The sequence below is a fragment of the Coregonus lavaretus genome (genome assembly GCF_964263955.1).
Source record: "Coregonus lavaretus genome assembly, chromosome: 2".
In the NCBI taxonomy this organism is placed as follows: domain Eukaryota; kingdom Metazoa; phylum Chordata; class Actinopteri; order Salmoniformes; family Salmonidae; genus Coregonus; species Coregonus lavaretus.
In genome coordinates this window covers 1,999,714-2,021,793 of record NC_139989.1, presented here as the reverse complement: position 1 = coordinate 2,021,793, position 22,080 = coordinate 1,999,714, and the positions used below count along the sequence as shown (strand labels likewise).

At 51.2% G+C, this 22,080-nt stretch overlaps 1 protein-coding gene across 1 annotated transcript in view; it reads left to right on the top strand.

Annotated features, from left to right (window-relative positions):
• vill (villin-like) overlaps positions 1-22,080 on the top strand; it is a gene marked incomplete at its 5' end in the record, with an annotated part of 63,682 nt that overhangs the window by 10,395 nt on the left and 31,207 nt on the right. The window contains 3 exons of the mRNA XM_084140812.1: positions 10,176-10,284; positions 19,831-19,941; positions 20,326-20,534. Coding sequence (XP_083996938.1) covers positions 10,176-10,284; positions 19,831-19,941; positions 20,326-20,534 — 429 coding nt within the window. The remainder of the gene's footprint in view (positions 1-10,175; positions 10,285-19,830; positions 19,942-20,325; positions 20,535-22,080) is intronic.

Here is a 22,080-nt window from a genome sequence, read left to right as displayed (position 1 = left end):
TTAGTTGACATTGTAGTTGCTAGCTAGCTATCTAGCCAGGCTCCAGGCTTAGCTGGAGCCTAGCTAGCTTGAGGCAAGATAGCAACAGATTTGTAATGTGATTCTCTATTACCCGTTACAGGATAGAAACTGTTTGGCATAGCACAGATACTTTACGACCAACTTTAAATTGGCGATACTATCTTCGTTCACGATTCGGCCAAACATGTATCTTCTAAAATAACTGTGTCCAGTCATTTGAATTTAGAGCGACATACATTTTCTTCCCTTTTTTCCTTTTCGTACTGGTCCCCAGTGGGATTCAAATCCATAATCCTTGCACTGCAAGCACCATGCTCTACAAACTGAGCAACACAGGACCTGTGCCATAAAGTAATCAAACAATGTGTACGCCGCCTTCTTGTCTATTTCAAAACTTCTTCACTGATGGAGAAAGGTGGGTGTCAACATGACATGCGACACTTGATGACACCCACCTGTCAATCAATGAGATCTGAAAATAGACAAGATAGAGGTGTACACATTGTTGGATTACTTCAACGAGTAGTCCTGTGATTACTTCAAATTCCTTCAAGTTCCTCAGTGTCCAAATCAATAAGGACTTAAAATGGTCAACACAGTCGTGAAGAAGGCATGACAGCGCATGGGCCCTCAAATCCTCAAAAAGTTCTACAGCTGCACTAGTGAGATCTTTACTGGCGGCATCACTGCTTGGTATTGCAACTGCACTGCCCTCGATCGCATGGATCGTGGTCTGTAGCATGGACCGTGGTCTGTAGGAATTAGTGTACCTTGTGGTGTACCTTGATCCAATGCCGGACAACTAATGACTGTAAACACCTGTGAGCAGTCCCCAAGAGCCAACACAAATGGGTAGGGTCTGGTCACCTCCGCCTGGTGCAGGTACTCAACCATGTTGGTCCCAACCTGTTAGAGAAATATTTTGATTTTAGAATATGAGGACTTGTGCATAGCATGGAGGCACACTGACAATGCCATCACACACAATTTATTTTGTATATTCTATAGCTATTTACATCAATCAACACCCAATCCCTGTTTGATGTCTACATCTTCCATTAATTTGGGGCTGGGGCTCATAGGTTCATTTACACAACACAAACCACGTTTCCTTCCAACCATTTCATGTGGATTAATTACCTGACGCATGAAAAAATGTCACGGCCGGGCTGAGGAAATATGAAATGCCAGTACAATTTTATAAATGCCTACAGACTATTTGTTTGTTCGACATGGTGTCGTTAAAATTAATAATGCGAGAAATGGCAGTGGAAACTTTGTTATGCTCAAATACTGATGTAATAACCATCATATCGAAGTAAACTTGGAGTCACGCGATATGTTGTGTGTCTCCTCCCACTACGACCCGGGAAAGCATAGAGTTTATTAGGCTACAGATTAAAGCTCTCTGTGTACTTTTAAGGGCCAGCTGTGCTGCCCTGTTCTGAGCCAACTGTAATTTTCCCAAGTCCCCCCTTGTGGCACCTAACCACACTACTGAACAGTAGTCTAGGTGCGACAAAACTAGGGCCTGTAGGACCTGCCTTGTTGATAGTGTTGTTAAGAAGGCAGAACAGCGCTTAATTATGGACATACTTCTCCCCATCTTAGCTACTGGTGGTCCTCTGTAGCTCAATTGGTTGAGCATGGCGCTTGTAACACCAGGGTAGTGGGTTCGATCCCCGGGACCACCCATATGTAAAAATGTATGCACACATGACTGTAAGTCGCTTTGGATAAAAGCGTCTGCTAAATGGCATATTATTATTTTACTGTTGTATCAATATTCTTTGACCATGACAGTTTACAATCCAGGATTACTCCAAGCAGTTTAGTCACCTCAACTTGCTCAATTTCCACATTATTCATTACGAAATGTAGTTGAGGTTTAGGGTAGAGTGAATGATTTGACCCAAATGCAATGCTTTTAGTTTTGGAAATACAGTGAGGGAAAAAAGTATTTGATCCCCTGCTGATTTTGTACGTTTGCCCACTGACAAAGAAATGATCAGTCTATAAGAGACAGAATAACAACAACAAAATCCAGAAAAACGTATGTCAAAAATGTTATAAATTGATTTGCATTTTAATGAGGGAAATAAGTATTTGACCCCCTCTCAATCAGAAAGATTTCTGGCTCCCAGGTGTCTTTTATACAGGTAACGAGCTGAGATTAGGAGCACACTCTTAAAGGGAGTGCTCCTAATCTCAGTTTGTTACCTGTATAAAAGACACCTGTCCACAGAAGCAATCAATCAATCAGATTCCAAACTCTCCACCATGGCCAAACCAAAGAGCTCTCCAAGGATGTCAGGGACAAGATTGTAGACCTACACAAGGCTGGAATGGGCTACAAGACCATCGCCAAGCAGCTTGGTGAGAAGGTGACAACAGTTGGTGCGATTATTCGCAAATGGAAGAAACACAAAATAACTGTCAATCTCCCTCGGCCTGGGGCTCCATGCAAGATCTCACCTCGTGGAGTTGCAATGATCATGAGAACGGTGAGGAATCAGCCCAGAACTACACAGGAGGATCTTGTCAATCATCTCAAGGCAGCTGGGACCATAGTCACCAAGAAATCAATTGGTAACACACTACGCCGTGAAGGACTGAAATCCTGCAGTGCCCGCAAGGTCCACTTGCTCAAGAAAACACATACATAGGCCCGTCTGAAGTTTGCCAATGAACATCTGAATGATTCAGAGGAGAACTGGGTGAAAATGTTGTGGTCAGATGAGACCAAAATCGAGCTCTTTGGCATCAACTCAATTCGCCGTGTTTGGAGGAGGAGGAATGCTGCCTATGACCCCAAGAACGGCTGGTAGCTTAGTGGTTAAGAGCGTTGTGCCAGTAACCGAAAGGTCGCTGGTTCTAATCCCCGAGCCAACTAGGTGAAAAATCTGTCGATGTGCCCTTGAGCAAGGCACTTAACCCTAATTGCTCCTGTAAGTCGCTCTGGATAAGAGCGTCTGCTAAATAATGTAAATGTAAATGTAAACACCATCCCCACCGTCAAACATGGAGGTGGAAACATTATGCTTTGGGGGTGTTTTTCTGCTAAGGGGACAGGACAACTTCACCGCATCAAAGGGACGATGGACGGGGCCATGCACCGTCAAATCTTGGGTGAGAACCTCCTTCCCTCAGCCAGGGCATTGAAAATGGGTCGTGGATGGATATTCCAGCATGACAATGACTCAAAACACACGGCCAAGGCAACAAAGGAGTTGCTCAAGAAGAAGCACATTAAGGTCCTGGAGTGGCCTAGCCAGTCTCCAGACCTTAATCCCATAGAAAATCTGTGGAGGGAGCTTCGAGTTGCCAAACGTCAGCCTCGAAACCTTAATGACTTGGAGAAGATCTGCAAAGAGGAGTAGGACAAAATCCCTCCTGAGATGTGTGCAAACCTGGTGGCCAACTACAAGAAACGTCTGACCTCTGTGATTGCCAACAAGGGTTTTGCAACCAAGTACTAAGTCATGTTTTGTAGAGGGGTCAAATACTTATTTCCCTCATTAAAATGCAAATCAATTAATAACATTTTTGACATGCATTTTTCTGAATTTTTTTGTTGTTATTCTGTCTCTCACTGTTCAAATAAACCTACCATTAAAATTATAGACTCATCATGTCTTTGTCAGTGGGCAAACGTACAAAATCAGCAGGGGATCAAATACTGTTTTTTCCCTCACTGTATTTAGGACTAACTTATTTATTGCCACCCATTCCGAAACTAACTGCAACTCTTTATTAAGTGTTGCAGTTATTTCAGTTACTGTAGCAGCTGGCGTCTATAGTGTTGAGTCATCCGCATACATAGACACACTGGCTTTACTCAAAGCCAGTGGCATGTCGTTAATAAAGATTGAAAAAAGTAAGGGGCCTAGACAGCTGCCCTGGGGAATTCCTGATTCTACCTGGATTAAGTTTGAGAGGCTTCCATTAAAGAACACCCATTTATCCACATTATAGCAGGGGGTGTAAAGCCATAACACATATGTCTAACCAGCAGCAGACTATGATCAATAATGTCAAAAGCCGCACTGAAGTCTAAAACAGCCCCCACAATATTTTTATCGTCAATTTCTCTCAGCCAATCATCAGTCATTTGTTTAAGTGCTGTGCTTGTTGAATGTCCTTCTCTATAAGCATGCTGAAAGTTTGTTGTCAATTTGTTAATTTTAAAATAGCATTGTATCTGGTCAAACACAATTTTTCCTATAGTTTACTAAGGGTTGGTAACAGGCCAATTGGTCGGCTATTTGAGGTAGTAAAGGGGGCTTTAATATTCTTAGGTAGTGGAATTACTTTTGCTTCCCTCTAAGCCTTGGGGCACATACATTCTAGTAGGCTTAAATTGAAGATATGGCAAATAGGAGTGGCAATATCGTCCGCTATTATCCTCAGTAATTTTCTATCCAAGTTGTCAGACCGCGGTGGCTTGTCATTGTTAATAGACAACAATACTTTTTTCACCTCTTCCACACTCACTTTACGGAATTCAAAATTACAATGCTTGTCTTTCATAATTTGGTCAGATATACTTGGATGTATAGCGTCAGCATTTGTTGCTGGCATGTCATGCCTAAGTTTGCTAATCTTGCCAATGAAAAGATGATTATAGTTTGCAATATCAGTTGGTTTTGTGATGAATGAGCCATCTGATTCAATGAATGATGGAGCTGAGTTTGCCTTTTTTCCCCAAAATGTCATTTCAGCTGCTCCAAAGCTTTTTACTATCATTCTTTATGTCATTTATCTTTGTTTCATAGTGTAGTTTATTTTCTTTTTATTCAGTTTAGTCACATGATTTCTCAATTTGCAATATGTTTGCCAATCGGTTGTGCAGCCAGACTTATTTGCCTTTCCTTTTGCCTCATCCCTCTCAACCATACCATTTTTCAATTCCTCATCAATCCACGGGGATTTAACAGTTTTTACAGTCATTTTCTTAATGGGTGCATGCTTATTAGTAACTGGAATAAGCAATTTCATAAATATGTCAAGTGCAACATCTGTTTGCTTCTCATTACACACCACGGACCAACATATATTCTTTACATCAACAACATAGGAATCACTACAAAACGTATTGTATGACCTCTTATACACTATATTAGGCCCAGCCTTTGGAACTTTGGTTTTCCTAGATATGGCTACTATATTGTGATCACTACATCCAATGGACTTGGATTCTGCTTTCAAACAAATTTCTGCAGCGTTAGTAAAGATATGATCAATACATGTTGATGATTTGATTCCTGTACTGTTTGTAACTACCCTGGTAGGTTGACTGATAACCTGAAACAGGTTGCAGGCACTGGTTACGGTTTGAAGCTTTCTCTTGAGTGGGCTGATGAAAGCCAGTCAATATTTAAATCACCCAGAAAGTATACCTCTCTATTGATATCACATACATTATCAAGCATTTCACATGTTATCCAGATGCTGACTGTTAGCACTTGGTGGTCTATAGCAGCTTCCCACCAGAATGGGCTTTAGGTGAGGCAGATGAACCTGTAGCCATATTACTTAAACAGCATTTAACAATATTTTTGAGTTGAGAACAGGTTCTCATTTACAACTGCGACCTGGCCAAGATAAAGCAAAGCAGTGCAATAAAAACAACACAGTGTTACATATGGGGTAAAAAACATAAAGTCAAAAATACAACAGAAAATATATATACAGTGTGTGCAAATGTAGCAAGTTATGGAGGTAAGGCAATAAATAGGCTATAGTGCAAAATAATTACAATAGTATTAACACTGGAATGCTAGATGTGCAAGAGATTATGTGCAAATTGAGATACTGGGGTGCAAAAGAGCAAAATAAATAACAATATAGGGATGAGGTAGTTGGGTGGGCTAATTTCAGATGGGCTGTGTACAGGTGCAGTGATCGGTAAGGTGCTCTGACAACTGATGCTTAAAGTTATTGAGGGAGATAAGAGTCTCCAGCTTCAGAGATTTTTGCAATTCGTTCCAGTCATTGGCAGCAGAGAACTGGAAGGAATGGCGGCCAAAGGAGGTGTTGGCTTTGGGAATGACCAGTGAGATATACCTGCTGGAGCGCAGACTACGGGTGGGTGCTGCTATGGTGACCAATGAGCTAAGATAAGGCGGGGATTTGCCTAGCAGTGATTTATAGATGGCCTGGAGCCAGTGGGTTTGACGACGAACATGTAGTGAGGACCAGCCAACAAGAGCGTACAGGTCACAGTGGTGGGTAGTGTATGGGGCTTTGGAGACAAAACGGATGGCACTGTGATAGACTACATCCAATTTGCTGAGTAGAGTGTTGGAGGCTATTTTGTAAATGACATCGCCGAAGTCAAGGATCGGTAGGATAGTCAGTTTTACGAGGGCATGTTTGGCAGCATGAGTGAAGGAGGCTTTGTTGCGAAATAGGAAGCCGATTCTAGATTTAACTTTGGATTGGAGATTCTTTATGTGAGTCTGGAAGTTGAGCTTACAGTCTAACCAGACACCTAGGTATTTGTAGTTGTCCGCATACTCTAGGTCAGACCCGTCGAGAGTGGTGATTCTAGTCGGGTGGGCGGGTGCCAGCAGCGTTCGATTGAAAAGCATGCATTTAGTTTTACTAGTGTTTAAGAGCAGTTGGAGGCTACTGAAGGAGTGTTGTATGGCATTGGATTACATTAGATCCTCTCTAATCTTCACAGGAATGTGGTTCTGAATATAAACAGCAACACCTCCACCATTGGCATTTCTATATTTTCTGTAAATGTTATAACCTTGTATTGCTACCACTATGTTAACGTGGGCTATTTTGAGCACTTTTCTTCTGGAATGCTTACTTGTTTTTATTGCGTTACTGGGAAGCTTAGCAGCAGTAGATGTGGTCATGTTCTTTATGTTAGTGCAGGGTGAGCTGCACACAGTGGACTTCCTCCTCGGGACACCGGCTCAGTGCTAACAGTATAAATCTGGTTCTTAGGCACATGATTACTGCATACAATAGCTGTAGGATCAGCAGAGGCATTCAGGGCAGTTAGAGGGATATCAATTAGGTCACTTATATTGTGTCTACCGACGCCCCTGGTGTAATGTACATTTGCTGAAGCGTTTTGACAACTCTGCGTCACAATGGTAGGGATTAGCTGAGCTGAGCTTGGGTCATTGCTAAGTCATTGTCTCAACGCAGCCTTATAATGCTGTGAAAGGATCCAGGAACCCAAATGATTTGGGTGGATCCCATCCTCCTTATAAAACGTGTTTTGTTTCCAAAAGGTATCGAAATTGTCAACAAAAGTTACACCCATTGAGCTGCAATAATCACGTAGCCAATTGTGAAGAGCAAGAATCCTGCTAAAGCATTCAATGCCACGATTCAGAGAGGGCACAGGGCCAGATATGATGGGTTTTTTGTTAGTGTCTAACAGAGTCAATCAGTTCTTTAAAATCCAGTTTCAACTGTTCAGAGCTGCCCTTCATAATGTCATTAAAACCCACATGGACTACGATAGAATCGATTTCCATGTCCTGACATAGTACATTCGGGAGCAGCTTAGTAATGTCATTTACTCCAGCTCCGGGATAGGACATTGTTTTTGCACCAGGAACGGTCACATTTCTTACCATGGAGCTGCCCAAAATCACGGATGGCGAGAAGGACGAGGAAATTCGGCCACTCCCACGTTTCACAGGATGCAGGCCTCCGACAGATGGAGAAGCCCCGCTCGATCCAGAGCAGGGACAGAAGGTTGCCGACTTCGAAATTGTAGTAGTTGTGAGGAGGAGGAGCTCTGCAGAACCCTATCCTCTATTGAACTATACACAATAGAGTTGTGAGGAGGAGGAGGAAGAGGAGCTCCGTGGACCCTATCATCTACTGAACTATACACAATAGAGTTGTGAGGAGGAGGAGGAAGAGGAGCTCCGTGGACCCTATCATCTACTGAACTATACACAATAGAGTTGTGAGGAGGAGGAGGAAGAGGAGCTCCGTGTACCCTATCATCTACTGAACTATACACAATAGAGTTGTGAGGAGGAGGAGGAAGAGGAGCTCCGTGGACCCTATCATCTATTGAACTATACACAATAGAGTTGTGAGGAGGAGGAGGAAGAGGAGCTCCGTGGACCCTATCCTCTATTGAACTATACACAATAGAGTTGTGAGGAGGAGGAGGAAGAGGAGCTCCGTGGACCCTATCATCTACTGAACTATACACAATAGAGTTGTGAGGAGGAGGAGGAAGAGGAGCTCCGTGGACCCTATCATCTATTGAACTATACACAATAGAGTTGTGAGGAGGAGGAGGAAGAGGAGCTCCGTGGACCCTATCATCTATTGAACTATACACAATAGAGTTGTGAGGAGGAGGAGGAAGAGGAGCTCCGTGGACCCTATCATCTACTGAACTATACACAATAGAGTTGTGAGGAGGAGGAGGAAGAGGAGCTCCGTGGACCCTATCATCTACTGAACTATACACAATAGAGTTGTGAGGAGGAGGAGGAAGAGGAGCTCCGTGGACCCTATCATCTATTGAACTATACACAATAGAGTTGTGAGGAGGAGGAGGAAGAGGAGCTCCGCGGACCCTATCATCTATTGAACTATACACAATAGAGTTGTGAGGAGGAGGAGGAAGAGGAGCTCCGTGGACCCTATCATCTATTGAACTATACACAATAGAGTAGTGAGGAGGAGGAGGAGGAGGAGGAAGAGGAGGTCCGTGGACCCTATCATCTAATGAACTATACACAATAGAGTTGTGAGGAGGAGGAGGAGGAAGAGGAGGTCCGTGGACCCTATCATCTATTGAACTATACACAATAGAGTTGTGAGGAGGAGGAGGAGGAAGAGGAGGTCCGTGGACCCTATCATCTATTGAACTATACACAATAGAGTAGTGAGGAGGAGGAGGAAGAGGAGCTCCGTGGACCCTTCGTGTCCCGAAGTAATTTAGCCATTCATTGTAAGTCGCTCTGGATAAGAGCGTCTGCTAAATGACGTAAATGTAAATTGTAGCCACTGGAGAGTTGCTATTTTCTGGACAGATAACTCAGATAACTCGAACCAGTCATGACTATTCAACAAAACAATAAATACTTTTCTAGTTTTCTTTGCAGCAAATTTCATAGTGACATGATTGTATAACTAGCCAAGGAGTTCTGAAGTTGAGTGTGCAGTATTTATGAAGTTTGTCAATGAGGACAGTAGAAGGGGTAGAGGTGTGTGAAAGGCTGATAAGGCTGCTAAAACAAAGCTTACCTCACTAATGTATGAAAACATCCTGACCCTGGTCTCCTCAGTTCCTCTCTGTTATTCTCCCCACTCACTCTCCTGTTCTCATATTTTGTACCTGTAATTCTGTATCTCCACCTGACTAACCCCTGTCCTCTCCCTCATACCTCCACCTGACTAACCCCTGTCCTCTCCCTCATATCTCCACCTGACTAACCCCTGTCCTCTTCCTCATATCTCCACCTGACTAACCCCTGTCCTCTCCCTCATATCTCCACCTGACTAACCCCTGTCCTCTCCCTCATATCTCCACCTGACTAACCCCTGTACTCTCCCTCATATCTCCACCTGACTAACCCCTGTCCTCTCCCTCATACCTCCACCTGACTAACCCCTGTCCTCTCCCTCATATCTCCACCTGACTAACCCCTGTCCTCTCCCTCATATCTCCACCTGACTAACCCCTGTCCTCTCCCTCATATCTCCACCTGACTAACCCCTGTACTCTCCCTCATATCTCCACCTGACTAACCCCTGTCCTCTCCCTCATATCTCCACCTGACTAACCCCTGTCCTCTCCCTCATATCTCCACCTGACTAACCCCTGTACTCTACCTCATATCTCCACCTGACTAACCCCTGTCCTCTTCCTCATATCTCCACCTGACTAACCCCTGTCTTCTCCCTCATATCTCCACCTGACTAACCCCTGTCCTCTCCCTCATATCTCCACCTGACTAACCCCTGTACTCTACCTCATATCTCCACCTGACTAACCCCTGTCCTCTCCCTCATATCTCCACCTGACTAACCCCTGTCCTCTTCCTCATATCTCCACCTGACTAACCCCTGTCTTCTCCCTCATATCTCCACCTGACTAACCCCTGTCCTCTACCTCATATCTCCACCTGACTAACCCCTGTCCTCTCCCTCAGCTATAAGAAGGGCGGTGTGGAGTCGGGGTTCCGTCACGTTGAGTCCAATGTGTACAACATCCTGCGGCTGCTGCACGTTAAAGGAAGCAAGCATGTCACCGCCACAGAGGTATGCAGCAGTGGGAGGCTCCACTCCCTTTAACCCAGCCTCAGTCCCTCTAACCCAGCCTCAGTCCCTCTAACCCAGCCTCAGTCCCTCTAACCCAGCCTCAGTCCCTCTAACCCAGCCTCAGTCCCTCTAACCCAGCCTCAGTCCCTCTAACCCAGCCTCGGTCTCTCTAACCCAGCCTCAGTCCCTCTAACCCAGCCTCAGTCCCTCTAGCCCAGCCTCAGTCCCTCTAACCCAGCCTCAGTCCCTCTAGCCCAGCATCAGTCCCTCTAGCCCAGCCTCAGTCCCTCTAGCCCAGCCTCAGTCCCTCTAATCCAGCCTCAGTCTCTCTAACCCATCCTCAGTCCCTCTAACCCAGCCTCAGTCCCTCTAGCCAAGCCTCAGTCCCTCTAGCCCAGCCTCGGTCTCTCTAACCCAGCCTCGGTCTCTCTAACCCAGCCTCGGTCTCTCTAATCCAGCCTCAGTCCCTCTAACCCAGCCTCAGTCCCTCTAACCCAGCCTCAGTCCCTCTAACCCAGCCTCAGTCCCTCTAATCCAGCCTCAGTCCCTCTAACCCATCCTCAGTCCCTCTAGCCCAGCCTCAGTCCCTCTAGCCCAGCCTCAGTCCCTCTAACCCAGCCTCGGTCTCTCTAACCCAGCCTCAGTCCCTCTAACCCAGCCTCAGTCTCTCTAACCCAGCCTCAGTCCCTCTAGCCCATCCTCAGTCCCTCTAACCCAGCCTCAGTCCCTCTAATCCAGCCTCAGTCCCTCTAACCCAGCCTCAGTCCCTCTAACCCATCCTCAGTCCCTCTAGCCCATCCTCAGTCTCTCTAACCCATCCTCAGTCCCTCTAACCCAGCCTCGGTCTCTCTAACCCAGCCTCAGTCCCTCTAACCCAGCCTCAGTCCCTCTAACCCAGCCTCAGTCCCTCTAACCCATCCTCAGTCCCTCTAGCCCAGGCTCAGTCCCTCTAACCCAGCCTCAGTCCCTCTAACCCAGCCTCAGTCCCTCTAACCCAGCCTCGGTCTCTCTAACCCATCCTCAGTCCCTCTAACCCAGCCTCGGTCTCTCTAACCCAGCCTCGGTCTCTCTAACCCAGCCTCGGTCTCTCTAACCCAGCCTCGGTCTCTCTAATCCAGCCTCAGTCCCTCTAACCCAGCCTCAGTCCCTCTAACCCAGCCTCAGTCCCTCTAACCCAGCCTCAGTCCCTCTAATCCAGCCTCAGTCCCTCTAACCCATCCTCAGTCCCTCTAGCCCAGCCTCAGTCCCTCTAGCCCAGCCTCGGTCTCTCTAACCCAGCCTCAGTCTCTCTAACCCAGCCTCAGTCCCTCTAGCCCATCCTCAGTCCCTCTAACCCAGCCTCAGTCCCTCTAATCCAGCCTCAGTCCCTCTAACCCAGCCTCAGTCCCTCTAACCCATCCTCAGTCCCTCTAGCCCATCCTCAGTCTCTCTAACCCATCCTCAGTCCCTCTAACCCAGCCTCGGTCTCTCTAACCCAGCCTCAGTCCCTCTAACCCAGCCTCAGTCCCTCTAACCCAGCCTCAGTCCCTCTAACCCATCCTCAGTCCCTCTAGCCCAGGCTCAGTCCCTCTAACCCAGCCTCAGTCCCTCTAACCCAGCCTCAGTCCCTCTAACCCAGCCTCGGTCTCTCTAACCCATCCTCAGTCCCTCTAACCCAGCCTCGGTCTCTCTAACCCAGCCTCAGTCCCTCTAACCCAGCCTCAGTCCCTCTAGCCCAGCCTCAGTCCCTCTAGCCCAGCCTCAGTCCCTCTAGCCCAGCCTCAGTCCCTCTAGCCCATCCTCAGTCCCTCTAACCCAGCCTCGGTCTCTCTAACCCAGCCTCAGTCCCTCTAACCCAGCCTCAGTCCCTCTAATCCAGCCTCAGTCCCTCTAACCCAGCCTCAGTCCCTCTAATCCAGCCTCAGTCCCTCTAACCCAGCCTCAGTCCCTCTAGCCCAGCCTCAGTCCCTCTAACCCAGCCTCAGTCCCTCTAACCCAGCCTCAGTCCCTCTAATCCAGCCTCAGTCCCTCTAACCAAGCCTCAGTCCCTCTAATCCAGCCTCAGTCCCTCTAACCCATCCTCAGTCCCTCTAGCCCAGCCTCAGTCCCTCTAACCCAGCCTCAGTCCCTCTAATCCAGCCTCAGTCCCTCTAACCCAGCCTCAGTCCCTCTAACCCAGCCTCAGTCCCTCTAACCCAGCCTCAGTCCCTCTAACCCAGCCTCAGTCCCTCTAACCCAGCCTCAGTCCCTCTAACCCATCCTCAGTCCCTCTAACCCAGCCTCGGTCTCTCTAACCCATCCTCAGTCTCTCTAACCCAGCCTCAGTCCCTCTAACCCAGCCTCAGTCCCTCTAACCCATCCTCAGTCCCTCTAACCCAGCCTCGGTCTCTCTAACCCAGCCTCAGTCCCTCTAACCCAGCCTCGGTCTCTCTAACCCATCCTCAGTCCCTCTAACCCAGCCTCGGTCTCTCTAACCCAGCCTCAGTCCCTCTAACCCAGCCTCAGTCCCTCTAATCCAGCCTCAGTCCCTCTAACCCAGCCTCAGTCCCTCTAGCCCAGCCTCAGTCCCTCTAACCCAGCCTCAGTCCCTCTAACCCAGCCTCAGTCCCTCTAACCCAGCCTCAGTCCCTCTAACCCAGCCTCAGTCCCTCTAACCCAGCCTCAGTCCCTCTAATCCAGCCTCAGTCCCTCTAACCCAGCCTCAGTCCCTCTAACCCAGTCTCAGTCACTCTAACCCAGCCTCAGTCCCTCTAACCCAGCATCAGTCTCTCTAACCCAGCCTCAGTCCCTCTAGCCCAGCCTCAGTCCCTCTAACCCAGCCTCAGTCCCTCTAACCCAGCCTCAGTCCCTCTAACCCAGCCTCAGTCCCTCTAACCCATCCTCAGTCCCTCTAACCCAGCCTCGGTCTCTCTAACCCATCCTCAGTCTCTCTAACCCAGCCTCAGTCCCTCTAACCCAGCCTCAGTCCCTCTAACCCATCCTCAGTCCCTCTAACCCAGCCTCGGTCTCTCTAACCCAGCCTCAGTCCCTCTAACCCAGCCTCAGTCCCTCTAACCCAGCCTCAGTCCCTCTAACCCAGCCTCAGTCCCTCTAACCCATCCTCAGTCCCTCTAACCCAGCCTCGGTCTCTCTAACCCATCCTCAGTCTCTCTAAACCAGCCTCAGTCCCTCTAACCCAGCCTCAGTCCCTCTAACCCATCCTCAGTCCCTCTAACCCAGCCTCGGTCTCTCTAACCCAGCCTCAGTCCCTCTAACCCAGCCTCTGTCTCTCTAACCCATCCTCAGTCCCTCTAACCCAGCCTCGGTCTCTCTAACCCAGCCTCAGTCCCTCTAACCCAGCCTCGGTCTCTCTAACCCATCCTCAGTCCCTCTAACCCAGCCTCGGTCTCTCTAACCCAGCCTCGGTCTCTCTAACCCAGCCTCAGTCCCTCTAACCCAGCCTCAGTCTCTATAACCCAGCCTCAGTCCCTCTAGCCCAGCCTCAGTCCCTCTAACCCAGCCTCAGTCTCTCTAACCCATCCTCAGTCCCTCTAATCCAGCCTCAGTCCCTCTAACCCAGCCTCGGTCTCTCTAACCCAGCCTCAGTCCCTCTAACCCAGCCTCAGTCTCTCTAACCAATCCTCAGTCCCTCTAGCCCAGCCTCAGTCCCTCTAACCCAGCCTCAGTCCCTCTAGCCCAGCCTCAGTCCCTCTAATCCAGCCTCAGTCCCTCTAACCCATCCTCAGTCCCTCTAGCCCAGCCTCAGTCCCTCTAACCCAGCCTCAGTCCCTCTAACCCATCCTCAGTCCCTCTAGCCCAGCCTCAGTCCCTCTAACCCAGCCTCAGTCCCTCTAATCCAGCCTCAGTCCCTCTAGCCCAGCCTCAGTCCCTCTAACCCAGCCTCAGTCCCTCTAACCCAGCCTCAGTCCCTCTAACCCATCCTCAGTCCCTCTAGCCCATCCTCAGTCTCTCTAACCCATCCTCAGTCCCTCTAACCCAGCCTCGGTCTCTCTAACCCAGCCTCAGTCCCTCTAACCCAGCCTCAGTCCCTCTAACCCAGCCTCAGTCCCTCTAACCCATCCTCAGTCCCTCTAGCCCAGGCTCAGTCCCTCTAACCCAGCCTCAGTCCCTCTAACCCAGCCTCAGTCCCTCTAACCCAGCCTCGGTCTCTCTAACCCATCCTCAGTCCCTCTAACCCAGCCTCGGTCTCTCTAACCCAGCCTCAGTCCCTCTAACCCAGCCTCAGTCCCTCTAGCCCAGCCTCAGTCCCTCTAGCCCAGCCTCAGTCCCTCTAGCCCAGCCTCAGTCCCTCTAGCCCATCCTCAGTCCCTCTAACCCAGCCTCGGTCTCTCTAACCCAGCCTCAGTCCCTCTAACCCAGCCTCAGTCCCTCTAATCCAGCCTCAGTCCCTCTAACCCAGCCTCAGTCCCTCTAATCCAGCCTCAGTCCCTATAACCCAGCCTCAGTCCCTCTAGCCCAGCCTCAGTCCCTCTAACCCAGCCTCAGTCCCTCTAACCCAGCCTCAGTCCCTCTAATCCAGCCTCAGTCCCTCTAACCAAGCCTCAGTCCCTCTAATCCAGCCTCAGTCCCTCTAAGCCATCCTCAGTCCCTCTAGCCCAGCCTCAGTCCCTCTAACCCAGCCTCAGTCCCTCTAATCCAGCCTCAGTCCCTCTAACCCAGCCTCAGTCCCTCTAACCCAGCCTCAGTCCCTCTAACCCAGCCTCAGTCCCTCTAACCCAGCCTCAGTCCCTCTAACCCAGCCTCAGTCCCTCTAACCCCTCCTCAGTCCCTCTAACCCAGCCTCGGTCTTTCTAACCCATCCTCAGTCTCTCTAACCCAGCCTCAGTCCCTCTAACCCAGCCTCAGTCCCTCTAACCCATCCTCAGTCCCTCTAACCCAGCCTCGGTCTCTCTAACCCAGCCTCAGTCCCTCTAATCCAGCCTCGGTCTCTCTAACCCATCCTCAGTCCCTCTAACCCAGCCTCGGTCTCTCTAACCCAGCCTCAGTCCCTCTAACCCAGCCTCGGTCTCTCTAACCCATCCTCGGTCCCTCTAACCCAGCCTCGGTCTCTCTAACCCAGCCTCGGTCTCTCTAACCCAGCCTCAGTCCCTCTAACCCAGCCTCAGTCTCTCTAACCCAGCCTCAGTCCCTCTAGCCCAGCCTCAGTCCCTCTAACCCAGCCTCAGTCTCTCTAACCCATCCTCAGTCCCTCTAATCCAGCCTCAGTCCCTCTAACCCAGCCTCGGTCTCTCTAACCCAGCCTCAGTCCCTCTAACCCAGCCTCAGTCTCTCTAACCCATCCTCAGTCCCTCTAGCCCAGCCTCAGTCCCTCTAACCCAGCCTCAGTCCCTCTAGCCCAGCCTCAGTCCCTCTAGCCCAGCCTCAGTCCCTCTAACCCAGCCTCAGTCCCTCTAACCCAGCCTCAGTCCCTCTAACCCAGCCTCAGTCCCTCTAATCCAGCCTCAGTCCCTCTAACCCAGCCTCAGTCCCTCTAGCCCAGCCTCAGTCCCTCTAACCCAGCCTCAGTCCCTCTAACCCAGCCTCAGTCCCTCTAACCCAGCCTCAGTCCCTCTAACCCAGCCTCAGTCCCTCTAACCCAGCCTCAGTCCCTCTAATCCAGCCTCAGTCCCTCTAACCCAGCCTCAGTCCCTCTAACCCAGCCTCAGTCACTCTAACCCAGCCTCAGTCCCTCTAACCCAGCATCAGTCTCTCTAACCCAGCCTCAGTCCCTCTAGCCCAGCCTCAGTCCCTCTAACCCAGCCTCAGTCCCTCTAACCCAGCCTCAGTCCCTCTAACCCAGCCTCAGTCCCTCTAACCCATCCTCAGTCCCTCTAACCCAGCCTCGGTCTCTCTAACCCATCCTCAGTCTCTCTAACCCAGCCTCAGTCCCTCTAACCCAGCCTCAGTCCCTCTAACCCATCCTCAGTCCCTCTAACCCAGCCTCGGTCTCTCTAACCCAGCCTCAGTCCCTCTAACCCAGCCTCGGTCTCTCTAACCCATCCTCAGTCCCTCTAACCCAGCCTCAGTCCCTCTAACCCAGCCTCAGTCCCTCTAACCCAGCCTCAGTCCCTCTAACCCAGCATCAGTCTCTCTAACCCAGCCTCAGTCCCTCTAGCCCAGCCTCAGTCCCTCTAACCCAGCCTCAGTCCCTCTAACCCAGCCTCAGTCCCTCTAACCCAGCCTCAGTCCCTCTAACCCATCCTCAGTCCCTCTAACCCAGCCTCGGTCTCTCTAACCCATCCTCAGTCTCTCTAACCCAGCCTCAGTCCCTCTAACCCAGCCTCAGTCCCTCTAACCCATCCTCAGTCCCTCTAACCCAGCCTCGGTCTCTCTAACCCAGCCTCAGTCCCTCTAACCCAGCCTCGGTCTCTCTAACCCATCCTCAGTCCCTCTAACCCAGCCTCGGTCTCTCTAACCCAGCCTCGGTCTCTCTAACCCAGCCTCAGTCCCTCTAACCCAGCCTCAGTCTCTCTAACCCAGCCTCAGTCCCTCTAGCCCAGCCTCAGTCCCTCTAACCCAGCCTCAGTCTCTCTAACTCATCCTCAGTCCCTCTAATCCAGCCTCAGTCCCTCTAACCCAGCCTCGGTCTCTCTAACCCAGCCTCAGTCCCTCTAACCCAGCCTCAGTCTCTCTAACCCATCCTCAGTCCCTCTAGCCCAGCCTCAGTCCCTCTAACCCAGCCTCAGTCCCTCTAGCCCAGCCTCAGTCCCTCTAATCCAGCCTCAGTCCCTCTAACCCATCCTCAGTCCCTCTAGCCCAGCCTCAGTCCCTCTAACCCAGCCTCAGTCCCTCTAACCCAGCCTCAGTCCCTCTAATCCAGCCTCAGTCCCTCTAACCCATCCTCAGTCCCTCTAACCCAGCCTCAGTCCCTCTAGCCCAGCCTCAGTCCCTCTAACCCAGCCTCAGTCCCTCTAACCCATCCTCAGTCCCTCTAGCCCAGCCTCAGTCCCTCTAACCCAGCCTCAGTCCCTCTAATCCAGCCTCAGTCCCTCTAGCCCAGCCTCAGTCCCTCTAACCCAGCCTCAGTCCCTCTAACCCAGCCTCAGTCCCTCTAACCCAGCCTCAGTCCCTCTAACCCAGCCTCAGTCCCTCTAGCCCAGCCTCAGTCTCTCTAACCCATCCTCAGTCCCTCTAACCCAGCCTCAGTCCCTCTAACCCATCCTCAGTCTCTCTAACCCATCCTCAGTCCCTCTAATCCAGCCTCAGTCTCTCTAACCCAGCCTCAGTCCTTCTAACCCATCCTCAGTCCCTCTAACCCAGCCTCAGTCCCTCTAACCCAGCCTCAGTCCCTCTAGCCCAGCCTCAGTCTCTCTAACCCATCCTCAGTCCCTCTAACCCAGCCTCTGTCCCTCTAACCCAGCCTCAGTCCCTCTAACCCAGCCTCAGTCCCTCTAACCCATCCTCAGTCCCTCTAACCCATCCTCAGTCTCTCTAACCCATCCTCAGTCCCTCTAATCCAGCCTCAGTCTCTCTAACCCAGCCTCAGTCCTTCTAACCCATCCTCAGTCTCTCTAACCCAGCCTCAGTCCCTCTAGCCCAGCCTCAGTCCCTCTAACCCAGCCTCAGTCCCTCTAGCCCAGCCTCAGTCCCTCTAACCCAGCCTCAGTCCCTCTAACCCAGCCTCAGTCCCTCTAGCCCATCCTCAGTCCCTCTAACCCAGCCTCAGTCCCTCTAACCCAGCCTCAGTCCCTCTAGCCCAGCCTCAGTCCCTCTAACCCAGCCTCAGTCCCTCTAATCCAGCCTCAGTCTCTCTAACCCAGCCTCAGTCCTTCTAACCCATCCTCAGTCCCTCTAACCCAGCCTCAGTCTCTCTAACCCATCCTCAGTCCCTCTAGCCCATCCTCAGTCCCTCTAATCCAGCCTCAGTCCCTCTAACCCAGCCTCAGTCCCTCTAACCCATCCTCAGTCCCTCTAATCCAGCCTCAGTCCCTCTAACCCATCCTCAGTCCCTCTAATCCAGCCTCAGTCCCTCTAGCCCAGCCTCAGTCCCTCTAACCCATCCTCAGTCCCTCTAGCCCATCCTCAGTCCCTCTAACCCAGCCTCAGTCCCTCTAACCCAGCCTCAGTCCCTCTAACCCAGCCTCAGTCCCTCTAACCCAGCCTCAGTCCCTCTAACCCATCCTCAGTCCCTCTAACCCATCCTCAGTCTCTCTAACCCATCCTCAGTCCCTCTAATCCAGCCTCAGTCTCTCTAACCCATCCTCAGTCCCTCTAATCCAGCCTCAGTCCCTCTAACCCAGCCTCGGTCTCTCTAACCCAGCCTCAGTCCCTCTAACCCAGCCTCAGTCCCTCTAGCCCAGCCTAAGTCCCTCTAACCCAGCCTCGGTCCCTCTAACCCAGCCTCAGTCCCTCTAGCCCAGCCTCAGTCCCTCTAGCCCAGCCTCAGTCTCTCTAGCCCAGCCTCGGTCTCTCTAGCCCAGCCTCAGTCCCTCTAATCCAGCCTCAGTCCCTCTAACCCAGCCTCAGTCTCTCTAACCCAGCCTCAGTCCCTCTAACCCAGCCTCAGTCCCTCTAGCCCAGCCTCAGTCCCTCTAGCCCAGCCTCAGTCCCTCTAACCCAGCCTCAGTCCCTCTAACCCAGCCTCAGTCCCTCTAACCCAGCCTCGGTCTCTCTAACCCAGCCTCAGTCCCTCTAACCCAGCCTCAGTCCCTCTAACCCAGCCTCAGTCCCTCTAACCCAGCCTCAGTCTCTCTAACCCATCCTCAGTCCCTCTAATCCATCCTCAGTCTCTCTAACCCAGCCTCGGTCTCTCTAACCCAGCCTCAGTCCCTCTAGCCCAGCCTCAGTCCCTCTAACCCAGCCTCAGTCCCTCTAGCCCAGCCTCAGTCCCTCTAACCCAGCCTCAGTCCCTCTAACCCAGCCTCAGTCCCTCTAACCCAGCCTCAGTCCCTCTAACCCAGCCTCGGTCTCTCTAACCCAGCCTCAGTCCCTCTAACCCAGCCTCAGTCCCTCTAACCCAGCCTCAGTCCCTCTAACCCAGCCTCAGTCTCTCTAACCCATCCTCAGTCCCTCTAATCCAGCCTCAGTCTCTCTAATCCAGCCTCGGTCTCTCTAACCCAGCCTCAGTCCCTCTAACCCAGCCTCAGTCCCTCTAGCCCAGCCTCAGTCCCTCTAACCCAGCCTCAGTCCCTCTAACCCAGCCTCAGTCCCTCTAACCCAGCCTCAGTCCCTCTAACCCAGCCTCAGTCCCTCTAACCCAGCCTCGGTCTCTCTAACCCAGCCTCAGTCCCTCTAACCCAGCCTCAGTCCCTCTAACCCAGCCTCAGTCCCTCTAACCCAGCCTCAGTCTCTCTAACCCATCCTCAGTCCCTCTAATCCAGCCTCAGTCTCTCTAACCCAGCCTCGGTCTCTCTAACCCAGCCTCAGTCCCTCTAACCCAGCCTCAGTCCCTCTAGCCCAGCCTCGGTCTCTCTAACCCAGCCTCAGTCCCTCTAACCCAGCCTCAGTCCCTCTAACCCAGCCTCGGTCTCTCTAACCCAGCCTCGGTCTCTGTAACCCAGCCTCAGTCATCCACACTGGGGCCTACCACTGCCTGTCTTTTCCCTGGGTGGAAGAATGCAGTGTTCTAGGTGTGTATTGTGTTTCCAGGTAGAGGTTTCGTGGAGCAGCTTCAACAGTGGAGACATCTTCCTTCTGGACATGGGGAAGGTCATAGTTCAGTGGAACGGCCCTCAGAGCAACCGGAGGGAGAAACTCAAGGTACCTAACCCCAACCCTGACCCTGACCCCGACCTCTATCCCTAAACCCCTTACCCTAACCCTCAACTCTTAACCCCAAGCCAAACCCTGACCCCTGACCTCTAACCCTGACCCTAAACCTGAACCCTTAACCACTAACCCCTGACCCTGACCCTCAGAGCAACAGGAGGGAGACACTCCAGATAGTCGTAGTGAATACCATGGCCATGTGTTTAGTGTGTCATCATGATAATGAGGATCAGATGACTGTTCATTTTTGATGACAGCCCCTTGAAAGCCTTCCATTTACAATACCAGGGTTGGTTTCTGTTTAGTTATTGGTTAGGTTTAGTTGCAGATGTTTTTCCACCAAACAATCAATGTTATATCCTCCCCTCCCTGTAGGCGGTGCTGCTGGCTCAGGATATCCGTGACAGGGAGCGAGGGGGGCGTGCTCAAATCGGGGTGGTGGAGGGGGGAGATGAGGAAGACTCCCCTGAGCTGATGAAGATCATGAGGGCCGTGCTGGGTCAGAGGTCAGGCAAGCTGAAGGAGGCGGAGCCTGATGACACACCAGACCACCAACAGCAGACCGCCAACATCAGGCTCTACAAGTACGTAGACTAACTCTGGAGACTGACACCCAGGCTACTGTTCTAGACTGACACAAGGCTACTGTTCCAGACTGACACCAGGCTACTGTTCTAGACTGACACCAGGCTACTGTTCCAGACTGACACCCAGGCTACTGTTCCAGACTGACACCCAGGCTACTGTTCCAGACTAACACCAGGCTACTGTTCCAGACTGACACCAGGCTACTGTTCCAGACTGACACCCAGGCTACTGTTCCAGACTGACACCCAGGCTACTATTCCAGACTGACACCCAGGCTACTGTTCTAGACTGACACCCAGGCTACTGTTCCAGACTGACACCAGGCTACTGTTCTAGACTGACACCAGGCTACTGTTCTAGACTGACACCAGGCTACTGTTCCAGACTGACACCCAGGCTACTGTTCCAGACTGACACCCAGGCTACTGTTCCAGACTAACACCAGGCTACTGTTCCAGACTGACACCAGGCTACTGTTCCAGACTGACACCCAGGCTACTGTTCCAGACTGACACCCAGGCTACTATTCCAGACTGACACCCAGGCTACTGTTCTAGACTGACACCCAGGCTACTGTTCCAGACTGACACCAGGCTACTGTTCTAGACTGACACCAGGCTACTGTTCTAGACTGACACCAGGCTACTGTTCCAGACTGACACCCAGGCTACTGTTCCAGACTGACACCCAGGCTACTGTTCCAGACTGACACCAGGCTACTGTTCCAGACTGACACCCAGGCTACTGTTCCAGACTGACACCCAGGCTACTATTCCAGACTGACACCCAGGCTACTGTTCCAGACTGACACCAGGCTACTGTTCCAGACTGACACCCAGGCTACTGTTCCAGACTGACACCAGGCTACTGTTCCAGACTGACACCCAGGCTACTGTTCCAGACTGACACCCAGGCTACTATTCCAGACTGACACCCAGGCTACTGTTCCAGACTGACACCAGGCTACTGTTCCAGACTGACACCCAGGCTACTGTTCCAGACTGACACCCAGGCTACTATTCCAGACTGACATCCAGGCTACTGTTCCAGACTGACACCAGGCTACTGTTCCAGACTGACACCCAGGCTACTGTTCCAGACTGACACCAGGCTACTGTTCTTGACTGACACCCAGGCTACTGTTCCAGACTGACACCCAGGCTACTATTCCAGACTGACACCCAGGCTACTGTTCCAGACTGACACCCAGGCTACTGTTCCAGACTGACACCCAGGCTACTGTTCCAGACTGACACCAGGCTACTGTTCCAGACTGACACCCAGGCTACTGTTCTAGACTGACACAATGCTACTGTTCCAGACTGACACCCAGGCTACTGTTCCAGACTGACACCCAGGCTACTGTTCTAGACTGACACAATGCTACTGTTCCAGACTGACACCCAGGCTACTGTTCCAGACTGACACCCAGGCTACTGTTCCATACTGACACCCAGGCTACTGTTCCAGACTGACACCCAGGCTACTGTTCCAGACTGACACCAGGCTACTGTTCTAGACTGACACCAGGCTACTGTTCCA